Source organism: Pelophylax lessonae (genome assembly GCF_965119305.1).
Source record: "Pelophylax lessonae genome assembly, chromosome: 4".
NCBI classification, from domain to species: domain Eukaryota; kingdom Metazoa; phylum Chordata; class Amphibia; order Anura; family Ranidae; genus Pelophylax; species Pelophylax lessonae.
In genome coordinates, this window is record NC_138771.1 from 21,371,375 (window position 1) to 21,396,552 (window position 25,178).

The 25,178-nt window shown below is 45.5% G+C and overlaps 1 protein-coding gene across 1 annotated transcript in view; it reads left to right on the forward strand.

Moving 5' to 3' along the window:
- IGDCC3 (immunoglobulin superfamily DCC subclass member 3) overlaps positions 1-25,178 on the forward strand; it is a 310,994-nt gene that overhangs the window by 198,832 nt on the left and 86,984 nt on the right. The window contains exon 6 of the mRNA XM_082255109.1: positions 4,491-4,649. Within this exon, the coding sequence (XP_082111235.1) occupies positions 4,491-4,649 (159 nt within the window). The remainder of the gene's footprint in view (positions 1-4,490; positions 4,650-25,178) is intronic.

Below are 25,178 nucleotides of genomic sequence, written 5' to 3' on the forward strand. Positions count from 1 at the left end.
GTTCCTTCAGAGCGCATGCGCCAGTGATGTCACTGGCTGCATGCAAGGTAAATATCTCCTAAACGGTACATGTTTAGGAGATATTTACAGTACCTATAGGTAAGCCTTATCATAGGATCACCTATAGGTAAAAGTGTCAGAGGAGGGTTTACTTCCTCTTTAGGGATTCCTGGTGAAGAGAAGTAAAAAGTCCCTGCCACTGACCTACTGAGTGCAGGATGAAGACAAGGACAGAGCGCAGGCTTCCCTCCCCAGCATAGATGGTGTAAACTGTCTGAGCAGAGGCCGGTTCCATACCCCACTAGAGACTCTCCTCCCCTGACAAGCCTCAACCGAGCTGTCACAGCTCCCCCCAACCACCCCCTGCTGGCCAGGTTGGGAACCCGGATTCAGCCGGTGAGTAGAGAGTACCTGGAGCAGAGCTTCAGCCTGGAATGGGGGGTCAGGAGGAGGACGGGAAGAGGGAGAGTGGGAGGGGGGCTGAGTCACTGCACCATGGGCCCCTGGTTTGTATTTGCCCCCTGGGCCAAAGGTTGCCAGTCTGCCCCTGGCGCCCCATCATTGGGCCCCAATGTTGGTGTCTTTGGGAGGAATATTGTGCCCCGTCGTTGGTGTCATTGGGAGGAACTCTGCCCCTTCATTAGTGTCAGTGGAGGGAATTATGCCGTATTGTTGGTATTAGTGGATGTAAATAGTGCCCCAGGGACTGGATAAATGCAAGCAAAAGGCCGCATCTGGGCCTCGGTGGTTTAGAAACCACTGGTCTATGCCAGCACTAGACAATCATGAGAGACCTCCCCGCGCCTTTCCAGCACACAACAGGTGATTGAGAGCCTCAGCTGTATATGTTTCTCTACGAGACTGTGTAAAGGGGGGAGTGTCCATTCCCTCCACTCAGGTCTTAGATTACACCCAGCTTCCAGCTCTATGCTGTGCAGTGGGTGACATCGGATCCTCGAACCCTGCCTTCTGGGGCTAAGTAATGCTGTGTAAAATGTGTGCTTTAGGAGGATGTAGAGGATAGTGGGCTGCAGATAAACAGGTGCAATGTATATAGGATGATTTGTGTTATCTCTGTGTACCACCTGAGGCCAGTCACTTCAGTGGGGATATGTAAGGGTTTACAACTACTTTAATCAATTCTGGACCGGAAGGATTTGCCCCCTTAATGACCAGGCCATATTTTGCGATTCGGCACTGCGTTAATTTAACGGACAATTGCGCGGTCGTGCGACGCTGTACCCAAATAAAATTGATGCCCTTTTTCCCACAAATAGAGCTTTCTTTTGGGGGTATTTGATCACCTGTATGATTTTTATTTTTTGCGCTATAAACAAAAAAAAGCGACAATTCTGGGGAAAAAAAAACAATATTTTTCACTTTCTGCTATATGACATTCCCAAAAAAAAAATGTAAAAATCAAAAATGGCTGGATGTGAGAAGTCAGCAGGGCTTCACCTCATTTACCAAGCTAAGGGAAAATTCCTTTGTAAAGTAAACAGCCTATTTGCCTAAATCAACCCCAGCGTCTCGTTCCCCATCAGCCCGCAAGACTTTTTTTTTAACATGTCATTTATTTCAACCATGGCAGGGAGTCATTTTTAATTCATTTTTATTAAAAGTTGATTCTGGTAGCTGCAGCAGTTTGCATTTTGTAATTTGGAATAGACCAGGTCAATTAGATTGACATAATATCATCATAAGAAAGTGAAAAAGTTATGGCGCTCACATATCAATCTGTACAAACCATATACAGTGCCTTGAAAAAGTATTCATACCCCTTGATATTTTCTACATTTTGTCACGTTACAACCAAAAAAACGTAAATGTATTTTATTGGGATTTTATGTGATAGACCGACACAAAGTGGCACATAATTGTGAAGTGGAAGAAAAATGATAAATGGTTTTCAACAATTTTTACAAATAAATCTGTGAAAAGTGTGGCGTGCATTTGTATTCACCCCTCTTTACTCTGATACCCCCAACTAAAATCTAGTGGAAGTCACCTAATTAGGAAATAGAGTCCACCTTTGTGTAATTTAATCTCAGTATAAATACAGCTGTTCTGTGAAGGTTTGTTACAGGGGTCAATCATCTCTGGTGAGTGTACATCCACACTTTGGCCACAAGTGGTGAAGAAACATTGGTGTTGGGATTAAGTTACATTGGACTATTTAATTTATTCACTTTATTATTTGATATTATTTGATACTTTGATGTCGTATATGGTTTGTATTAGTGATCGACCGATAATCGGCAAAGCCGATATATCGAGGGCCGATATGCACTTTGCCCGATATATCGGAATCGGCCTTTTTATTTACCGATATTGCCGATATTTCGGGAAAGTTCATGTACCAGGTGATGCAGCTAGAGGCATCACCCCAGTACCGGTGTCCATAGCCGATGGTTGGCTGTCATTCCAAGGAGCGGGAGGGGACGCCCCCCCCCCCCCTCCCGCCGCGTTCCGTGGCTCGCCCGGGTCTCCTGTCTCACCGGGAGATCCTGGCATCCTACCTTCACTGCCGCCGTCTGACCGGGTCTCCATTTCTTTGAATTCGGTGCCGCCGAGTACCCGGAAGCAGGGCCGGTGCTGGACATTTTTACGCCCTAGGCAAGATCAGCTACTTGCGCCCCCCCCCTCAAAAAAAAAAAAATAAAATAAAAAGGGAAGGGGTTAAAAACTGTCATATCCAGTGACCCTGATCTGATGGTTCCTCCATGTAATGCTGTCATAACCAGTGACCCCCATATTCCTCCATGTCACACCTGGGGACCCTGATGTCCCCCTATGTCACACCCAGGGACCCTGATATTTTTCCATGTTACATCCTGGGACCCCAATATTCCTCCATGTCATGCTGTCATACCCACTGACCCTGATGTTCCTCCATGTCATACCCATACCCATACCCTGTGTTCCTCCATGTCATACTGTCATACCCAGTGACCCCAATGTTCCTTTATGTCACATCAGGGGTCCCTGATGTTCCTCCATGTCATACTCAGAGACCCTGATGTTTTTCCATGTCACACCTGGGGACCCTGATGTTCCTCCATGTCACACCTGGGGATCCTGATGTTCCTCCATGTCACACCTGGGGACCTCAATTCCCCATGGCACACCCAGGGATCCTAATTCCTCATGGCACACCTGGTGACCCCAAACCCCTGTTACACTTGTGACCCCTCTCCCCCATGTCACACCTGGTGACTCCGAACCCCTGTTACACTTGTGACCCCTCTCCCCCATGGCACACCTGGTGACCTAAATTCTCTTTCACACCAGGGATCCTCCATGTCACACCCAGGAACCCTGATCCCCTCTCTGGGGACACTAACATGGCGGTATGAAGAGAGTGGCCTGCACTCTGCCCTCCTTCACCATGATCCTGCTTATTCCGTTCTCCGAGGACGCTCCTCTCCTGGTCCACAGTGCTCACCACAGTTCCAACCGGCTCCTGGTGGAGAGAGAAGCAGCAGTCAGAGAGCTCCGCACCTCCTTCATCGCCAACATCCTCAGACCATTCCGGTGCCTCGTCGCTTCTGCACCAGTAAAGGTACCGCCCTCCAGTGCTGAGCTCCGGCTCAGGTTCAGCTCTCCTCCACTCCCTGCTTAATACCGACCCAGAGAAATGAACGGCTGCCCACCAGCTCAGTGTAGAGTGACACTTCCCGCCCAGGGTTTAGGCCGCTCAGCTCCAGACGAAGAGGATCATCATGCAGGTAGCACTCCGGTGGGCTTCTTTCCTTCCCCTTGGGGCTACCCCAACAATAGTGGAAAGCCAGGGCCTGGTAGTTCTGGCACTGCCCCAGACACCTGGCATCTTCCCCTGTCCCTTATTCCTCCCCCACTGCCGCCTCTCCCCTCAGCTCACAAGGATCATTCATGACGGAGAGTGAGTGCTGACTCGTGGCTGCGCCCCTAGGTGGCAATGCGCCCTAGGCGGCTGCCTAGTTTGCCTAGTGGAAGCACCGGCCCTGCCTGGAAGTGATGTCATGTCATGACATCACTTCCGGGTACTGACGGCACCGAATTCAAAAAACGTACAGCATTTAAAACAGCCAAACTTGGCGTTTTGAATGCTTTTAAGTGCAGAGGAGGGGTTTGGGGTCTTTTAGACCCCCAGATCCCTCCACCACAGTACCTGTAGACATTAAAAAAAAAAAATTTTAATGTCCGAAAATATCGGCAGATATTGGCCGATACCGATATCCAATGACCAAAATATTGGTATCAGCGGTAAAAAAACAATATCGGTCAATCAATAGTTTGTAAAGATTTATATGTGAGTGCCATACCTTTATCACTTTCTTATAATCACTGTGGGTGAATTTGTTCCACTTAAAGAGGCAGCTATATTTATTTGATGTTTATTTCGTTTCTTAGGGGCACCAAACCCTGGTTTATTTTCTCATAATATCATCATAGGCCAATACCAGGACCTGGAGCCACCATCAATGAACATGAATTTTGGTCTCTTGCAGATGGCCGTCCTATTGGTGTGGAAGGGATCCAGGTATTGGGAACAGGGAATCTAATGATATCAGACCTCACTGTACATCACTCTGGAGTCTACGTATGTGCGGCCAACAAGCCAGGAACCAGGGTGCGCCGGACGGCACAGGGGAGACTCGTAGTACAGGGTAAGGAAATGAGGAATTAAATTGCGTAAACTTTACAAGTCTGCACCAATGGATTTCTGATATGTCAAACAGTACCATAAAATGATGGAATAAAAACCACCTCTACATTTTATCAGTAAAAAGCCTTGAGCTCCAGGCGACTGACTTACCTACCTAGTCTGAGAGATGCATCCTGGGAAAACAATGTCATCCGCCTGTAAGAGGAACTTTGCAATTGGCTAGTAATGGAGCCAAAAGCGCAAGTCCCTGCCTCTCTCCTTTCCTTTTGCTAGAACACTTTCCCAGCTGCTAAGGCTGAACCATCTGTCACAAAGGCGTAACTAGAACCTTCAGGGCCCTGGGGCCCTTCCCTCCGAACCTGGTAACAGAAGGCCAGGGCCCAGTCAGAACCTTGCTTTCCATCACTGGTGTCAGTAGTTTTTTTTTATTTTAGTTATTTTATTTTCTTACTATTTTTTACCATTTTGTTTTATTTATTTTTTTTTACAATTCAATTTTTTTATATACAGTGGGTACGGAAAGTATTCAAACCCCCTTAAATTTTTCACTCTTTGTTATATTGCAGCCATTTGCTAAAATCATTTAAGTTCATTCTTCTTCCTCATGAATGTACACATAGCACCCCATACTGACAGAAAAACACAGAATTGTTGACATTGTTGCAGATTTATTAAAAAAGAAAAACTGAAATATCACATGGTCCTAAGTATTCAGACCCTTTGCTGTGACACTCATATATTTAACTCAGGTGCTTTCCATTTCTTCTGATCATCCTTGAGATGGTTCTACACCTTCCTTTGAGTCCAGCTGTGTTTGATTATACTGATTGGACTTGATTAGGAAAGCCACACACCTGTCTATATAAGACCTTCCAGATCACAATGCATGTCAGAGCAAATGAGAATCATGAGGTCAAAGGAACTGCCTGAAGAGCTCAGAGACAGAATTGTGGCAAGGCACAGATCTGGCCAAGGTTACAAAAAGATTTCTGCTGCACTTAAGGTTCCTAAGAGCACAGTGGCCTCCATAATCCTCAAATGGAAGACGTTTGGGACGACCAGAACCCTTCCTAGAGCTGGCCGTCCGGCCAAACTGAGCTATCAGGGGAGAAGAGCCTTGGTGAGAGAGGTAAAGAAGAACCCAAAGATCACTGTGGCTGAGCTCCAGAGATGCAGTCAGGAGATGGGAGAAAGTTGTAGAAAGTCAACCATCACTGCAGCCCTCCACCAGTCAGGGCTTTATGGCAGAGTGGCCCGACGGAAGCCTCTCCTCAGTGTAAGACACATGAAAGCCCGCATGGAGTTTGCTAAAAAACACCTGAAGGACTCCAAGATGGTGAGAAATAAGATTCTCTGGTCTGATGAGACCAAAATAGAACTTTTTGGCCTTAATTCTAAGCGGTATGTGTGGAGAAAACCAGGCACTGCTCATCACCTGTCCAATACAGTCCCAACAGTGAAGCATGGTGGTGGCAGCATCATGCTGTGGGGGTGTTTTTCAGCTGCAGGGACAGGACGACTGGTTGCAATCAAGGGAAAGATGAATGCGGCCAAGTACAGGGATATCCTGGACAAAAACCTTCTCCAGAGTGCTCTGGACCTCAGACTGGGCCGAAGGTTTACCTTCCAACAAGACAATGACCCTAAGCACACAGCTAAAATAACGAAGGAGTGGCTTCACAACAACTCCGTGACTGTTCTTGAATGGCCCAGCCAGAGCCCTGACTTAAACCCAATTGAGCATCTCTGGAGAGACCTAAAAATGGCTGTCCACCAACGTTTACCATCCAACCTGACAGAACTGGAGAGGATCTGCAAGGAGGAATGGCAGAGGATCCCCAAATCCAGGTGTGAAAGACTTGTTGCATCTTTCCCAAAAAGTCTCCTGGCTGTATTAGATCAAAAGGGGGCTTCTACTAAATACTGAGCAAAGGGTCTGAATACTTAGGACCATGTGATATTTCAGTTTTTCTTTTTTAATAAATCTGCAACAATGTCAACAATTCTGTGTTTTTCTGTCAGTATGGGGTGCTATGTGTACATTCATGAGGAAGAAGAATGAACCTAAATGATTTTAGCAAATCGCTGCAATATAACAAAGAGTGAGAAATTTAAGGGGGTCTGAATACTTTCCGTACCCACTGTATTTTACAATTTTTCTTTAGGAGCCCTGTTTGGGGGCTTTGGTGAATTATCAGGAGTGTAAACAGACCTCTGATGTTTCACCTATAAGACAGAGAAAGGAGATTGAGGACACAGCCCTCAATCTCCATCTCCTCCATCTCTGGAGCCTCAAATGCACAGAATGTATGGACAGGAATAACTCTGTACAGAGCTTCCCATTCATTCACAAACTGAAGCATAGAAAACACAGTTTACTATGCCTCAGTTATGAATGGACAGAGTCAGTGACCCATACTTTAATTAGACAGTCTATTGCCATAAAAAAATTATCAATAACTATAATCCTTCCACTTTATAAAACTCTGGTCCGATCACATATGGAGTATTCTGTCCAGTTCTGGTCGCCAGTCCTCAGGAGGGATGTGTTGGAGCTGGAGAGAGTCCAGAGAAGGGCAACTAAACTAATTAGGGGATTGGAGGACCTTAATTATGATGAGCGTCTGCAATCGCTTGATTTATTCTCCCTGGAGAAGAGACGCCTGAGAGGGGACATGATAGCAATTTATAAATATCTCAATGGTGATCTCGGCATAGAAAAAAAACTATTCAGTCGAAGGGATTGCATGAGGACTGGAGGGCATACAATGCGATTAGAGGAGAAGCGTTTTAACCTCAGGCAACGTGGGGGGTTCTTTACTGTTAGGGCTACAAGATTGTGGAATTCTCTACCACAAGAGGTGGTTTCTGCGGGAAGTATGGTGGCTTTCAAAAGACTCTTAGACGTACATCTCAAGGATCAGAACATTCAGGGGTATGTGAGATGATTACAGCCACACACAACTACACAGGTTGAACTGGATGGACTATTGTCTTTATTCAACCTCAACAACTATGTAACTATGTAACAATAATAGACCTTGCAGGAGGATGAAAGTGTGCCCATAGGACACCCCAACTCACGGTGTGGTTGAAGCCTCCACTGCGACAGGTGGAATGAATGCCTGCCTTAGGTAGCACACACCTAAACCATGCACTTTGTACATAGCACACCCTTAACCACTTCCCGCAAACCAACGTACCTGTACGTCAGCTCGGGGAAGAGGTTGTAGCGGGATGATATGCAGCTGCAGGCATCACCCCCGGTACCGTTCTTTAGAGCCGGCGGTCGGCTTTCAGGAGATAACGCAAGATGCGGCTAAGCAGCAGCTCGGCCTTTATCCCAGCGACGAGACTCGAGCAACCAGCCGACACGTCCGCCAGCTGGTTGGAGTCCCGAACAAAGACGGATTCGGCTTCGATCGGGTCTCCGATGTAATAACCTGGAAGCGACATCACAACGTCACTTCCAGTTTGCTCGGCTGCTAACTTCGCCAATTTTAAAAAACTGTCAGTATTCAAAAATGCAGATTTCGGCATTTTGAATACTTTGAAGTGCAGTGGAGGGGTTTGGAGTCTTTTAGACCCCCGATCCCTCCATAAAGAGTACCTGTCACTACCTATTACTGTCACAAGGGATGTTTACATTGCTTGTGACAGCAATAAAAGTGATCAGATTTTATTTTTTTTTTTTAAAACAGTGCTAAAAATAAAAAATGTAATAAAATAAATAGGAAAAAAGTAAAAAAAAAATGAAAGCACCCCCGTCCCCGTGGGCTCGTGCGCGAAAGAAAACGCATACATAATTAGCGTCCGCAAATTAAAGTGGTGTTCCAACCACACATGTGAGGTATTGCCGCGATCGCCAGAGCGAGAGCAATAATTCTAGAAAAAGACCTCCTCTGTTACTCTAAACTGGTAACCATTGAAAAATTTTAAAGCGTCGCCTATGGAGATTTTCAAGTACCATCTTTTTTCGCTATTCCACGAGTGTGCGCAATTTTTAATCGTAACATACTAGGTATTTATTTACTCGGCCTGACATCATCTTTCACAGTATACTAAAAATTGGGCTAACTTTTCTGTTTTTTTTTTTTTTAAATGCAGTGAAATGTATTGTTTGCCAAAAAATTGCGTTTGAAAGACTGCTGAGCAAATGCCGCGTGACAAAAAACATTGCAACGAACGCCATTTTATTTTACAGAGTCTTTGGTAAAAAAAATAAATAAATATATATATATATATATATATATATATATATATATATGTCAGAAATAGGCTTGGTCATTAAGTGGTTAAACCTTGCACTCTGTACATAGCACACTCCTGAACTCTGCACTCAGTACATAGCACACTCCTGAACTGTGCACTCTGTACATAGCACGCTCCTGTACTCTGCACTCTGTACATAGCACACTCCTGAACTCTGCACTCTGTACATAGCACACTCCTGAACTCTGCACTCTGTACATAGCACACTCCTGAACTCTGCACTCTGTACATAGCACACTCCTGAACTCTGCACTCTGTACATAGCACACTCCTGAACTCTGCACTCTGTACATAGCACACTCCTGAACTCTGTACTCTGTACATAGCACACTCCTGAACTCTGTACTCTATACATAGCACACTCCTGAACTCTGTACTTTGTACATAGCACACTCCTGAACTCTGTACATAGCACACTCCTGAACTCTGCACTCTGTACACAGCACACTCCTGAACTCTGCACTCTGTACATAGCACACTCCTGAACTCTGCACTCTGTACATAGCACACTCCTGAACACTGCACTCTGTACATAGCACACTCCTGAACTCTGTACTCTGTACATAGCACACTCCTGAACTCTGCACTCTGTACATAGCACACTCCTGAACTCTGCACTCTGTACATAGCACACTCCTGAACTCTGTACTCTGTACATAGCACACTCCTGAACTCTGCACTCTGTACATAGCACACTCCTGAACACTGCACTCTGTACATAGCTCACCCTAGATACAACTGCCTCTTTGAGGGCAACCATACTGCTGACCGCGGCCTGAGATGAAATTGAGTTTGACACACCTGATGTAGAATTTACATCCTGGAATCCATCTGCCCTTAGCTCAAGCATGCATGCCGAAGGGTGTGCTTAGCTGATAAAGCCCCTCCTCCCCTCCTGAAGACTCCTGGGAAGTATGACATAATTTGCCTAGGTAAGAAATCAGAAGAAATGTAAAAAAAACATTTTTGAAAACTAGTAATTATGATATACTTTCCTATCTATTTACTAATGGTAGCAGCATGAGGATTTAAAATAATTATTGTTAATTCCAAGAGTCAAGTTCCACTATAACTTTATATGGCCAGTTTATTTTTCCATCAACCCCCCCCCCCACACACACACAGAACAAAAGTCCCCAATCCCCCCGATTTTGGTTATGGTTCATGCTGTACATGTAATGATGGATACAAATTCCAATTTTAGTTAATAGTATTTTTAAAGAAATAAAATATCCCTTAGAAACATACAACAGCTCCGCTAATGCCACTTACTGTACAATACAGAATACTGTACCTACAATGTAAAAAGCTGTTTATAGCAGAGAGACCCCGACATAATAAAGGCCAAACCAATCCATATAAAGTGTTGCATTGTGTTAGCTTCTATTAGGGACAAAGTAAAGCCACAATAACATGACAGTTGGTAGTTTTTTTTTTTTTTTTTATGAGATTATTGGATGGGAAAGTAGCACACACTATACTATCTTTGTTTTAAATACCCTCTGATCTGATAATCTGCTTAAACATTATACATTCCTCTATGAATTTTCTTTCTATAATATTTTCTGCTTGATAAAAAAAAAAAAAATGTATTACATTGTATCTATTTTAATAATTTATGTAAAATGGACCTTGAGGCTCGGTTAACACTGGGGCGACTTCAGATCCGCCCGACTCTGAAGCCGCCCCATACAGTGCGAATTCAGCGCGGTTTGCAAACGACTTCTTTCATAGAAGTCAATGCAAGCCGCTCCGAAGTCACCCTCAAGTAGTGCAGGAATTTTTTTCTTAAGCCCCGTACACACGTACCGAATGTCGGCCGAACGATCGGCCGTCTTTTGTCTGGTGCTGTCCTGTCGGTTGAAAAGTGCAAAAGACTGCACACGAATTTTGTCGGCCAACAACAGCCGACTGCAGAAGTGATGTCATGTGATGGTTAACTTTCCGTGTGTTTTTTCTTTTCTGAGCATGCCCAGTCTTGCTCATCTGCTGTTTGTCGGCCGAATTCTGTACTGACTGGCGAACAATCGGCCGTTCTGGTGACGGCCAACAAAAATTTTAAAGTCTGCACGACAGATTCTGTTTGGCCGAAAATGCGCTGTCGGCTGTCGGAAGCATCATACTAACAAGCCTACAATCGGCCGATCGGTCGTCGGCCGAATATTTACGGCCGACAATCAGTACGTGTGTACGGGGCTTAAGTCAGAGCGGCTTCTCCAAGATCTTGACAGATCACAGCAAAAGCTCTAAAGTCGGTTTCTAATATGATTCAGGGATCTCCAAATTTTTCAGTACGAGGGCCACATCCTATATTTACAAATATTGGGGTACATTTAACTTGGATCTTCTTTAGTATCAGTATGATGAGACACAATAAAAGAGAAGAATTCTCAGTAAAAGAAAGCAGTCACCTCATACCTCAGGGTCCCCATCAGAGCCTCTCTTACATCAAGCGTCCCATCAGAGTCTCCATTAGAGTCCCCTCCTTACATTGGGGTCCTTACCAGAGCACCACTGATATCAGGGTTCTCGTGAGAGCCCTCCCTACATCAGAGTTCACCTTAGACATCCCAATCAAAAACCCCCCCTTCCCCATTAGAGTCCCCGCTTACATTAAGGTCCCTATCAGAGCACCCCTTACATTAGGCTCCCCATCAGAGTCCCCTCCTAACATTAGGGTCTATATCAGAGCACCACTGATATCAGGGTTCTCGTGAGAGCCCTCCCTACATCAGAGTCCACCTTAGACATCCCCATCGAAACCCCAATTCCCCATTAGAGTCCCCCTTACATTAAGGTCCCTATCAGAGCACCCCTTACATTAGGCTCCCCATCAGAGTCCCCTCCTAACATTAGGGTCTATATCAGAGCACCACTGATATCAGGGTTCTCGTGAGAGCCCTCCCTACATCAGAGTCCACCTTAGACATCCCCATCGAAACCCCAATTCCCCATTAGAGTCCCCCTTACATTAAGGTCCCTATCAGAGCACCCCTTACATTAGGCTCCCCATCAGAGTCCCCTCCTAACATTAGGGTCTATATCAGAGCACCACTGATATCAGGGTTCTCGTGAGATCCCTCCCCTCATCAGAGTCCACCTTAGACACCCCCATTGAAACCCCCCTTCCCCATTAGAGTCCCCCCTTACATTAAGGTCCCTATCAGAGCACCCCTTACATTAGGCTTCCCATCAGAGTCCCCTCCTAACATTAGGGTCTATATCAGAGCACCACTTATATCAGGGTTCTCATAAGAACCCTCCTTACATCAGAGTCCACCTTAGACATCCCCATTACATCAGAGTCAAACCTTAGACATCCCCATCAAAACCCCCCTTCCCCATTAGAGTGCCCCCTTGCATTACAGTCCCTATGGGAGCACCCCTTACATCAAGATCCCCTTCAGAGCCTTCCCCACATCTGGGTTCCCATTAAACCTCCACAGCAAGGAGCATTGGAAGGTCAACGCATATAACAAGACACAAAAAAAGTTCAAGCTCTCCTTACCGACCAGTCTACGACCAACCAAATCTACCTGTCCAACAGTATGCATTAAAAACAGGGGTTTAGTTGCACACATTTGCAAATACATGCGTAAGCTGCAGGCCACGGCAAGGCACCCCATTATCTGTGGTCCTAACTTGCCTTTAAGAAGGTGTGGGCAGTAACCATAGGTTATATTGGCCAGGCAACGCACTGACACCTTTGCTGCCATGGTGCTATATAGGCTGGGTGTTCAGTGTACCCCTGTGCCTTTAACCACTTAAGGACATGAGGATTTGGCTGCTCAATGACCAGGCCCTATTTTGTGATTCGGCATTGCGTTACTTTAACGGACAATTGCGAGGTCGTGCGACGCTGTACCCAAACGAAATTGATGTCCCTTTTTTCCCCACAAACAGAGCTTTCTTTTGGTGGTATTTGATCACCTGTGCGATTTTTATTTTTTGCGCTATAAACAAAAAAAAAAAGAAGAGCGACAACTTTGAAAAAATTACAATATTTTAAAAAAATTTTTATATGAAATTCTCAAAAAAAAATGTGAAAATCAAATTTCTTTACCATTTTAGGCCAATTTGTTTTCTGTTACATATTTTTGGTAAAAAAAAAAAAAAAATCGCAATAAGTGTATTTTGATTGGTTTGCGCAAAAGTTATTGCGTTTACTACGGGAAAGATTTATGTCATTTTTATTGTTTTTTTCTTTTACTAGTAATGGCGGTGATCTGCAATCTTTTTTTGTGGGACTGCAACATTTCGGCGGACAGATCAGACCCCTAACTGACATTTTTGACACTTTTGAGGGGGATCAGTGACATTACTACAGTAATCAGTGCTATAAATATGCACTGTTACTGTAATAATGACACTGGCAGCTAGGGAGTTAAAGCGGATTTCCGGGCACAGAAAGCATTTTTCAACAAACATACCCCCAGGACAGTCAGGGCTAGTACATTCCACAATGGATAGCCTCTGATCTGTCCCGGTTCGTACTTACCTTTTAGAAGAAATACTCACTTATAAAATTTCTTCCACAGCGTTTCCATCTCTCTTGTGGGCAGCTGAAGCCGGCGCGGTCCTCTTCTGTGTCTTCTTCCGCGTCTTCTTGTCCCAGAATGCGCCTTCACCGGCCCCTCTCGTCACTTCCGGTGCGGCGCCGCATTCCTCCACAGCTTCTGGAAGTGACGAGCGGGGCCGGTGCCGTCGCATTGATTCCTGGGAGCGATGACGTTCAGCTCCCAGGAATCAGTGCAAGCCCGGAAGAGACGACTGAGCCTCGGCACAGAGGGAGGAAGTGAAGACTAGGTGAGTATATTCGATCTTCAATTACAAGGTGAGTAAATAAAAAAAAAAAACCTAACTATCCAATTCCTTTTCAGGTGAGGGGGAACAAGCGGACGGGCACAAAAAAAAAAATATAGATTTTGTGCCCGGAACTCCGCTTTAACATTACTGGTGATCAATGGGTTAAGTGTGTCCCTAGGGGCATGATTCTAACTGTCAATGGGCGTGGCTTGTGAAGTAATCACAGAGACATGCAATCCTATATAGCAGGATCACATCGCCTCTGTGATTACTTCAGGGAGAATGACAGATGGCTGTGTTCTTCTCTCTCTGCTGCGAGAGATCGCGAGTGGCCGGCGGCCATCGGAGCCACCGATCACACGCGCTGGCTCCCCAGCAAATGAACGGGGGCGCGAGTGCACCCCCTAGAGTCTCCTGAGCGAGCGATGTAACATAACGTCGCTTTGCCCAGGAGCGGTTGCCCGGTGAAACTGCGGCAGGCGGTCGTTATGTGGTTAAGAAGGGGTAGGCTCCCTTCAGGTATATCTGTCCTACACCTGTTCATTTAAATGCATGTGCTTCCATTGTTGGAGACTCACAGAATTTAGAGTTAGGACCACAGATAATGGGGTGCCTTGTCGGGGCTCTGTGGCTTACGCTGTATTTGCAAATGTGTGCAACTAAACCCGTTTTTAATGCATACTGTTAGATGGGTCAATTTGGTTGGTCGCAGACTGGTCGGTAAGGAGAGCTTGGAATTTTTTTGTGTCTTGTTTTCCCCTTAAACCTCACCTGACATCAGATTCCCCATCTGAGCACCACTTATATTAGGGTTCCCGTAAGAGCCCTCTTTACATAACAGTCCACCTTAGACATCCCACATACATCAAAGTCCTCATCAGAGCATCCCTTCCTCATTAGTGTGTCCCCTTAAATTACAGTCCCTATCAGAACACCACTTACATCAAGGTCCCCATAAGAGTCTTCCCCACATCAGAGTTCCCCTTAAAACCCCACCTTACACCAGTTTCCACCTTAGGCATCTCCCCTTACATCTAAGTCCCCATCAGAGTCCCTCTACCATCAAAGTCCCCATCAGAGTCCTTTAAAAATTAATTTTCAACAATTCTAATAGATACGGAGATTATTGTTTTTAAAGTTCTCTTACTACTTGCTAAGAATATGTAAATACTTTGGCACACATCAACTGGGCAAAGGTTCACTTTATGGTTTAATGCAGCTTTTCTCAACCGGGGATGCCGTGGCACCCTGGGGCACCACCTGAGGTCATCAGGGGTTCTGCGGCATTCTGGTTGAGAAAGGCTGTTACACTTGACAAAGCTCCCATCCACCGAACTGTATTATACATCGGCACAGTAGCAGCTTGCAGTGGACAGAGCAATGAGGAGCAGTGGAAGGGGAAGGAGGCTTCCTGTGTCCTTAGCTCTCCATCTTCCCCTATATGACAGTTCCCCATGCCAGTGCAAGACTGTTTAAGTAAAGGCAGGATCTGTAAGGGGGCGGGAAGCAGCAGAGGTATGCACTAAGTGCTTCAGGTTCCAATTCTGCAACCGGCCGCTGATGCAGAGCTACACTTGCCAGCCAGCCATATGCCCTTGCAGTTCAATAGCCTGACCACGTGTGCTCCATAATAAGCCAGCACTGCTCATTGCCTTGTGGTTTTGAGTAGAAGAATTGTCCTGCCCTGGGGCTGTGGTGAGAACAAAGCAGGGCACAGCGAAGATCAGAAGGGAGGGTGGGGGTTAGCTTGCAGAGAGAGGGGTACAAAGGTGTGCCAATAGGTGTGTTTACAGAGGTGAGCAGAGAGAGGAGTTTGGGGCACAGAGGTTTGCATAGATGGGTTTTGGAGTACACAGATGAACAGAGAGGGGAATTTGGGGTACAGAGATGAGCAGGCAGGGGGTTTGGGGTATAGAGGTGAGGAAAGAGGAGGTTTTGGGTACAGAGGTGAGCTGGGGGTTGGGGGTGCAGGGGTGAGCAGAAAAAGGGGTTTGAGGTACAAAGGCGAGCAGAGAGTGAAGAGTTTGGGGTACAAAGGTGAACAGAAAGCGGGAAGTTTGGGGTACAGAAGTGAGCAGATTGGGGGGGGGGGGGCTTGGGGTACATAGGTAAGCAGAGAGGAGGTTTGGGGTACAGAGATGAGCTGAGAGAGGGGGTTTGGGGTACAGAGGTGAGCATAGATGGGTTTTGGTGTACAGAGGTGAACAGAGAGAGGGGGTTTGGGGTACAGAGATGAGCAGGCAGCGGGTTTGAGGTATAGAGGTGAGGAGAGAGGAGGTTTTGGGGTACAGAGGTGAGCAGAAAAAGGGGTTTGGGGTACAAAGGTGAGCAGAGAGTGAAGAGTTTGGGGTACAATGGTGAACAGAAAGCGGGGAGTTTGGGGTACAGAGGTGAGCAGAGAGTGGGGTTAGGGGTACAGAACTGAGCAGGGTGGGGGGGGGGAGTTGGGGTACAGAGGTAAGCAGAGAGGGGGTTTGGGGTACAGAGGTGAGCAATCAGGGTTTTGGGGTACAGAGGTGAGCAGGCAGGAGGTTCTGGTATAGAGAGGAGTAGAGAGGGAGGTTTTGGGGTACAGAGTTGAGCAGAGGGGTTTGGGCTAGAGAGGTGAACAGAGAGGAGAATGTGGATGTGAGCAGAGAGGGGGTTTCGGGTGCAGAAGTGAACAGAGAGGAGGGTGTGGACGTGAGCAGAGAGGGGGGTTTTGGGGTACAGAGGTGAACAGAGGGGTTTGGAGTGCACAGGTGAACAGAAAGAAGGATGTGGACATTATCAGAGAGGGGGTTTGGGTTGTGGAGGTGAGTAGAGAGGGGGTTTGGGGTACAAAGGTGAACAGAGAGGAGAGTGTGGAGGTGAGCAGAGAGGGTGGTTTTGGGGTACAGAGGTGAACAGAGTGGTTTGGGGTGTAGAGGTGAACAGAGAGGAGGATGCGGACGTGAGCAGAGAGGGGGTTGGGGGTGTTGAGGTGAGCAGAGAGGGGGTTTGAGGTGTGGAGGTAAGTAGAGAGGGGGTTTGGGGTACAAAGGTAAGCACCTCAAAGTGGGGGTTCACATCTGTGCTGCTGTGTGTAGGCCAGTCCATTCATTTCAATAGGTTCCCTACCTGCAGAAACACAGGGAAAGAAGACCCCAACCATTTTTTTTTCTTTAAATCATGCTGCACCGAAAAACACACTGCATGTGTGGAGGTACCATGACACCCCTGTGCATCTGCTAAGGAGCAGTGTAATTGTCTGTGTGTCTGGAACGCGTGCGATTTTGATACACAGTAATGTGAACCAAGCCCTAAACTGGGGTGCCTCGAGACTGAAAATACTTTTCAAGGGCGCCATGACTGGAAAAAAAGATGAGAAAACACTGGTTTAATGTTTAATCAATCAGAGCTCTTGGACAACAGGAGCCCATCCATGTATTTGGGGCTCCATGGGAAGCGTCTGGTTGAGGGCTGCTATAAGAGCTTCTTGGGAAAGACGTGAGCAGGTGAACCTTTGCTGCAGAGTGGAGCGTGCCTCCTCAGCTGTCTTAGTTGACTTTGTGGTCACCGTTCAGGGAGCTCTTGAGGTTTACTATACCTGAGACCCTTGAAGTCCTATGAGCAGTTTCTGCTATTGTCACATCTAAGGTACTTGGGTGCTTTCTGAAAAGCATTGTTGAATGTCGCTGGAGGAGAAAGACAGATTCTGAAAAGGGTTGCAGCTTGGCACTTAATCCCTAAGACTGTGCCCTATTACAGAACACTTCTGTGAATTGAGTGCACCTTAGAGCTCCTCTGAAGTACCCACCTGCACTGTCTGTTTTCTGTTGGCTGAAACACACAAATCCCACATCTGTGTCCCCGTCATAAAGAAACACCAAAACAGGAGCCCCTCTGCAGGACGCACCCAGAGCCAAAGCTTATCAGGTGCATCTGGCCATGTATGGGGAAGGAAGGGATATGTCAATCAAAGGATAGGAACCTACAAGGTTTCCTTTTCAGTGCAGCTAGTATGAGTACCGTATATACTCGAGTATAAGTCGACCCGAATATAAGCCAAAGCCCCTAATTTTACCACAAAAAAGTGGGAAAACTTATTGACTTGAGTATAAGCCTAGGGTGGGAAATGCAGCAGCTACTGGACCCAACTGGACCACCACGAGACACAAAACAGGGGCTGCGGGCATGGTACAGGAGATGGCGCTGGTCATGGTATAGGCATGGCACATCTCATGGTAAGGGCATGGCACAGGTCATGACACAGGTCATGGTACAGGCATGGCACAGGTGATGGTACAGGCATGGCACAGGTCATGGTACAGGCATGGCACAGGTGATTGTATAGGCATGGCACAGGTCATGGTACAGGCATGGCACAGGTCATGGTACAGGAGATGGCGCAGGTCATGGTATAGGCATGGCACATCTCATGGTAAGGGCATGGCACAGGTCATGACACAGGTCATGGTACAGGCATGGCACAGGTGATGGTACAGGCATGGCGCAGGTCATGGTACAGGCATGGCACAGGTCATGGTACAGGCATGGCACAGGTCATGGTACAGGAGATGGTATAGGCATAGCACAGGTGATGGTATAGGCATGGCACAGTAGGTACAGGCATGGCACAGTAGGTATAGGCATGGCACAGTAGGTATAGGCAATAGGCATGGCACAGTATGTACAGGCATGGCACAGTAGGTATAGGCATGGCACAGTATCTACAGGCATGGCACAGTATGTACAGGCATGGCACAGTAGGGATAGGCGTGGCACAGTATGTATAGGCATGGCACAGGAGATGCAGTGCTGCGGGCATGGTACAGGAGAATGTTCTGTACCATGCCCGCAGCACTGCATGAGGAAATGCAGGGGCGGAGGAGGAGTCTCCCTTACCTTCTGGTGAGGCGCCTTCGATTTAAAAATCGCGCCGCCCGGCGCCAATACGTCACCGCAAATGCGCTGCCGACGCTCGGGAAAGCCCGTACACAATCGGCTATTCCCGGGCATGCGGCACATCCGCGGTGATACGTCAGCGCCGTTTTTAAAAAGACAGTGACTCGAGTATAAGCCGAGGGGGGCATTTTCAGCATGAAAAAACATGCTGAAAATCTCGGCTTATACTCGAGTATATACTGTACAGTAATCACTTTATATGCATTTATCTATATGTCCACAAAAAAGCCCGGTTACAATATGTCCTACAACACCTTGACATGCCTCACCAGGCTTTTGTGGCATTGGCGTAGTAAAGGCTTCTTTCTGGCAACTCGACCATTCAGATAGTTTTAGTTAAAGTATTATCATATTGTGCTTCTTAAAAACAACCTCACCATCTTTTTCCCAGAGCAGCCTGTATTTCTCCTGAGGTTACCTGTGGGGGTTTCTTTGTTACCCAAAGAATTCTTCTGGCAGTTGTGGCTGCAATCTTTCTTGGTCTACCTGAGCTTGGCTTGGTATCAAGAGATCCCTGAATTTTCCACTTCTTAATCGTGATTGAACAGTGCTGACTGGCAAATATAAGGCTTTGGTTATCTCTTTAAATCAATGGTTCTCAACTCCAGTCCTCAGGACCCACTAACAGGCCAGATTTTAGGTTTTACCTTGGGGAGATGCAGACTAGAATACTGCAATCACTGAGCAGCAAATGATATCACCTGTGATGTATTTCAGTTATCTTGCAAACCTGGCCTGTTATTGGTTCCTGAGGACAGGAGTTGAGAAACACTCCTTTTCCATTTTTATAAAGTTCCATTACCCTGTTACGCAGGTCTTTTGACAGTTCTTTTGTACTCTTCATGGCTCAGTATCCAGCCTGCTCAGTGCAACCATGTGAGAGAGATAACAAACTTACCGACAATTTATACACGGACACTAATTGCATTTTGCAAAACCACAGATGTGGGAAATTAACCTTTATTTGCCATTTTAAACTGTGTGTGTCTCTTTGTGTGTCTATACCAAGGTCAAACACTCACACACAGGGATTGAAGCTTTTCTTTAGGGCCATTTGGGTCATTTCTGTTATCATTATGATTTAAAAAGGAGCCAAACAATAATAAATGTCTTCATATGATCATTATCTTTAAATAAAAGAGAGTTTTTTGGCAAGATTGTATTTTCAGTATTCATGCCAAAATTTTACAATTTCTGCCAGAGGGTGCAAAATTTCGAGCACAACTGTATCTTTGCCACTTCTGGGCCGAAAGATTTTCACCCTTAATGACCAGGCCATTTTTTGGGATTCTGCACTGCGTTATTTTAATGGAAAATTGCGCGGTTGTGCGACGATGTACCCAAATACAATTGATGCCCTTTTTTCCCCACAAATAGAGCTTTCTTTTGGAGGTATTTGGTCACCTCTGCGATTTTTATTTTTTTGCGCTATAAACAAAAATAGAGCGACAATTCTAAAAAAAAAAAACAATATTTTTCACATTCTGCTATATAATATTCCCCCCAAAAAATTTAAAAATCACAATTTTTTTACATTTGAGGCCAATTTGTTTTCTGCTACATATTTTTGGTAAAAAAAAAAAAAAAAAAAACAATCGCAATAAGCGTATTTTGTTTGGTTTGCGCAAAAGTTATCACATCTACTAACTACGGGAAAGATTTAATTTTTATTGATTTTTCACTAGTAATGGCGGCGATCTGCGATTTTTAGCGGGACTGCAACATTGCGGCGGACAGATCGGACCTCTAACTGACATTTTTGACACTTTTGGGGGGATCAGTGACATTACTACAGTAATCACTGCTAAAAATATGCACTGTTACTGTAATAATGACACTGGCAGGGAATGTGATCAAGGGGTTAAATGTGAGCCTAGGGGAGTGATTCTAACTGTAAGGGGGTGGGACTTTTGAAATGATCACAGAGACATGTGATCCTATATAGAAGGAGCTCTGTGATCATTCCAGAGAGAAGAACGGTCGGCTGTGTTTACAAAAGCTGACCGTTCTTCTCTCTCAGCGGGGAACGATCGCGGGTGTCAGGCGGCAATCGGAGCCGCCTGCCCCGTGCATCGGAGTCCTGGCTGCCAAGTGAGGGCAGGAGCGCGCCGGCGGCGGCGCGTGTGCGACGTCGGTTCACTCAGGAGGGGCTTCCTGCCGCAGTATAAATGCGGCGGGCGGCCCTTAACTGGTTAAAGGAAGTTGAAAAGTTCCAGACTTACTGGCAGGTAAAAATTGGAAAACAAAAAAAAAAAACGAATGCAGCCATTACATCTAAGGATTGGTAAGCTGCAATTTAATAACATTTAGTTTTGAGGTTTGATAAAGCAAACTCTATTACACGTCTTCAGGCCTACATGCAAGATTCTTGAATCCAGACTTGTCCTCTAATAACCTAATTTTGCTTTGAAAAAAAATAAAAAAAAAAAAATGGGAAGAAGACAGAAATAGATCTTTATCTGGTGAAGGGGGAATATCTTGTCTCACGGTGCTGCCGTGTGATTACTTCTTTGCATTTCCCCGCTGATTCCTCTTCCATTAAATTACTAATTCCGCTGCTATTTAATGTAGTGAAAAGTTTGAACTCCGGGCCATTTCGGCGGCATTGATTGTGTTAATATATCGACCCTCTCAAGTTCTTCCTTGAATGTCTAGATTTTCCCAGCACCACTTTTCCTTGTAGAGAAAGAAAGACACAAAGCCCTGACAAAGGGAGAGATCTGTGCATTGAATGTACAGCAGTGTTCACATCCACCCACATTCCTCTCCGGCATCTTTCACCGCGCTCCTATAAAAGCGCAAATTACAGTCCGCCATTGAGGGAGCCGGCCATCTGGCCATGCCCTGGGTGAAGAATGGTGGATGCTGAGGGTGTTAGCTAAGAACGCCTTCGTGTTTTCTGCCTATGATATATCTGCTGTACATTCTTAGGCTTCTGAAGTGAATTTAAAGCAGATCTACACTTTTTGAAGCAGTTTTAGCTTCTGTAACATAATCCTTACTTTCAATGAAAATAGGAAAAGGAAACAAATGATGGTTTTATTCTAGAAATTGTTGCGGTTCTTTACCAGATCACATAGTTCAGGGGTCTCCAAACTTTCTATAGAAAGGGCCAGTTCACTGTTCTTCAGACTATAGGGGGGTTGGACTGTGGCCAATGGAAGTAGAACATGCCTCAGTGTAAGTAAGAGTAGACAATTCCTCAGGCTTGGTGGTCAGCGGGAGTAAAAAAAAAATAAAAATTGTGCCTGCGGTCAGTAGGAGGAGCAATAGTGCCCCATCATTGCTATTAGTGGAAGGAATAGTGACCCATCATTGGTATTAATGGAAAAAATAGTGCCCCATTATTTGTAATAGTATGAGGAATAGTGCCTCAACATTGGTATTAGTGGTAGGCATAGTACTCAGTCATTGGTATTAGTGGAGGAATAGTGCCCCATCATTAGTATCAGTGGAAGGAATAGTGCCCCATCATTGGTATTAGTTGGAGGAATAGTGCCCCATTGTTGGCATTAGTTGGAGGAATAGTGTCCTTTCATTGGTATTAAAGGAAAGAATAGTGCCCCATCATTGGTGTCAGTAGGAGGAATAGTGCCCCATTATTCGAATTAGTGGAAGGAATAGTACTCCATCACTGGTATTAGTGGAGTAATAGTGCCCCCTTATTGATATTAGTGGGAGGAATAGTACCCCATCATTGGTAATAGTGGGAGGAATAGTACCCCATCATTGGTAATAGTGGGAGGAATAGTGCCCCATCATTGATATCAGTAGAAGCAAAAGTACCCCATCATTGGTATTAATTGAAGGAATAGTAACCCATCATTGGTATTAATTGAAGGGATAGTAACCCATCATTGGTATTAGTGGAGTAATAGTGCCCCATCATTGGTATTAATGGAATGAATAGTGTCCCCATCATTGGTATCAGTGGGAGGAATAGTGATCCACCATTGGTATAGGTGTAAACTATGGCTATTTAGATCGCTGGCTCTCACTCACATGTGTTCGTTCAAACTGCTTTATGCCTTGATGCTAACCTGTCTTGAAGCTCTCATGCTTGCAAGCATACCTCGCTGTCGGAACCACGCTGCGCTGATCCCTGTATCCCGCTACCGGATCATCCGCTCTTGCCGAACCTCTCCTCTGCTACATTGCTATTAGTGATAAGTACCCCACAGGGGAAACCTCTATAACCTTTATACTAAAGCTTACACTATCTAGCTCTGCATACTAAGGACTATTACTACATCTGCATTATCTAAGATTGCTAGCTCTTGAGCCTACTACCACCTGTGCTTTCACTGAGTTGATCTCTCTTGTATGTCCACCTGCTACTCTGTCATCTACTACCATACATGATTGCTAAACCTATCTGCATCCCATCTGCTACTATCTTACTTTCAAGAACATTTCCTTTCAAGTGTCTGTCATCTACCATCTCTACCCAACCTGTCTCTTCAGCCTATCATCACTGTGTTACTATATACATAAGTCACTCTAGGAAACATCTTATTGAGTGTGTGTATTTACTTGCTGAATTGAGATCATCCACACATGATGAGTCATTGAGAGTTGGGAATGGTGTCTCAGCGTTTCTCTACATGACTACTGAAGTGGAATATTTCTGCAGCTGAAAATCCACATCATACGTAAAACGCAGGAGCGTTACAGATTGAACGAACCACAAATGGATTCAGCAGAAATAACCACTCAGATGACACAATTAAAACAGCAAGTAACTGCGTTAATACACGCACTTGCTGAATTAAAAGAAGACAATCAGGCTCTGTCGCAGCAGGTAATTAGACTGACACAACTTACCACTGCTCAGTCCCCTGAACCCAAAATAAATCCTCCTTTGGTATTTACAGGCGATCGCAAAAAATTTCGCGAATTTAAAAACGCATGTGAGTTACTTTTCTTGCTAAAACCCCGTACCTACCTTACTGATCACATTAAGGTTTGTACTATTATTTCTTACCTAACAGGCGATCCTCGGGCCTGGGCAGACTCTCTTTTTGAGAAAAGCGACCAGCTTCTCAACTCCTATGCCTTGTTCCTAGCAGAACTCACTAGCCTATATGATGATCCCAATAGGCAGAGTACTGCCGATCTTCAATTAAGATCCTTGAAACAAGGTGGGAGACCTGTAGAAGACTTTGTCGCAGAATTCAAGAGATGGACCCTTGATTTAGAATGGAATGATGCATCTCTGAAATCCCAATTTAGGCTTGGCCTATCAGAGGCCGTTAAAGACGAGCTCGCCCGAGCGGATCTGCCAAAAACCCTGGATGCATTGCTACAACTCAGTATCACCATAGATAGAAGACTACGAGAAAGAAAGGCTGAGAAAATGGGAATGCCATTATCCAGTTCTTCTCGGATCTCGGCCGTTGACCCCGTTCCTATGGAGGTAGGAACCATACGCCCACCTCTATCAACTATGGAAAGAGCCAAAAGACGATCTGGTAATCTCTGCTTGTACTGTGCATCCCCGGATCACAAGATAAACTTCTGTCCCCTAGTCTACAAAAAGAAGGGTGAGTGTTCACATGTCCACCTAGGGGGATTGACAACTTCAATCACTAACCCTTACCTTTCTGTTTGCTTAACATTACAGTGGGACCAGAACAGGATTACTACTAAGGCCATGATTGACACAGGATCTTGTGGAAATTATATTGACATACGTTTTGCTGCTTTAAATAAAGTTCCTATTATTTCTAAACTTAAACCTGTCTTAGTGAGTCTTATTAACGGTGTTCCTTTACCCTCTGGTCCGATCACTGATCAGACACAGGCACTCCTAGTCACTACTAACGGGTCTCATATGGAGACCACTACCTTCGATCTAATACCTTCACCCCACTTTCCCATTGTTTTGGGACTTCCCTGGTTGCACACACATCAACCAACCATAGATTGGAAGGAACGGACCCTGACCTTCCTCTCTTGCTATTGCGAGGGTACGTGTAACCTCCCGTCTTTCGGGAAGATTCTGTCTGTGGTGACAGTTGAGATTGCACCACTATGTTATCAGGATCTCTCTGAGGTTTTTCTTGAGAAAAATGCTCAAGCACTACCTCCCCATCGAGACTATGATTGTAGCATTGATCTACTCCCAAATAGCAAATTGCCGTTCGGTCATGTTTATCCTCTTTCACAGGATGAACTTTCCCATCTCAAAGACTATTTGGATGAGAATTTGGAAAAAGGTTTTATTAGACCTTCCACTTCTTCCACAGCAGCAGGACTCTTTTTTGTCCGCAATAAGGACTCAAGTCTCAGGCCTATCATCGACTATAGGCAATTGAATGCTATTACAATAAAAGATCGCTATCCTCTACCGCTTATCCCTGAGCTCATTGAGCAGGTGCGTGGAGCTACCTATTTTTCAAAAGGACCTGAAAGGAGCATACAATCTCATTCGAATCCGTGATGGACACGAGTGGAAGACTGCATTCAGAACAAGATACGGATTGTTCGAATATCTTGTAATGCCATTCGGGCTATGCAACGCCCC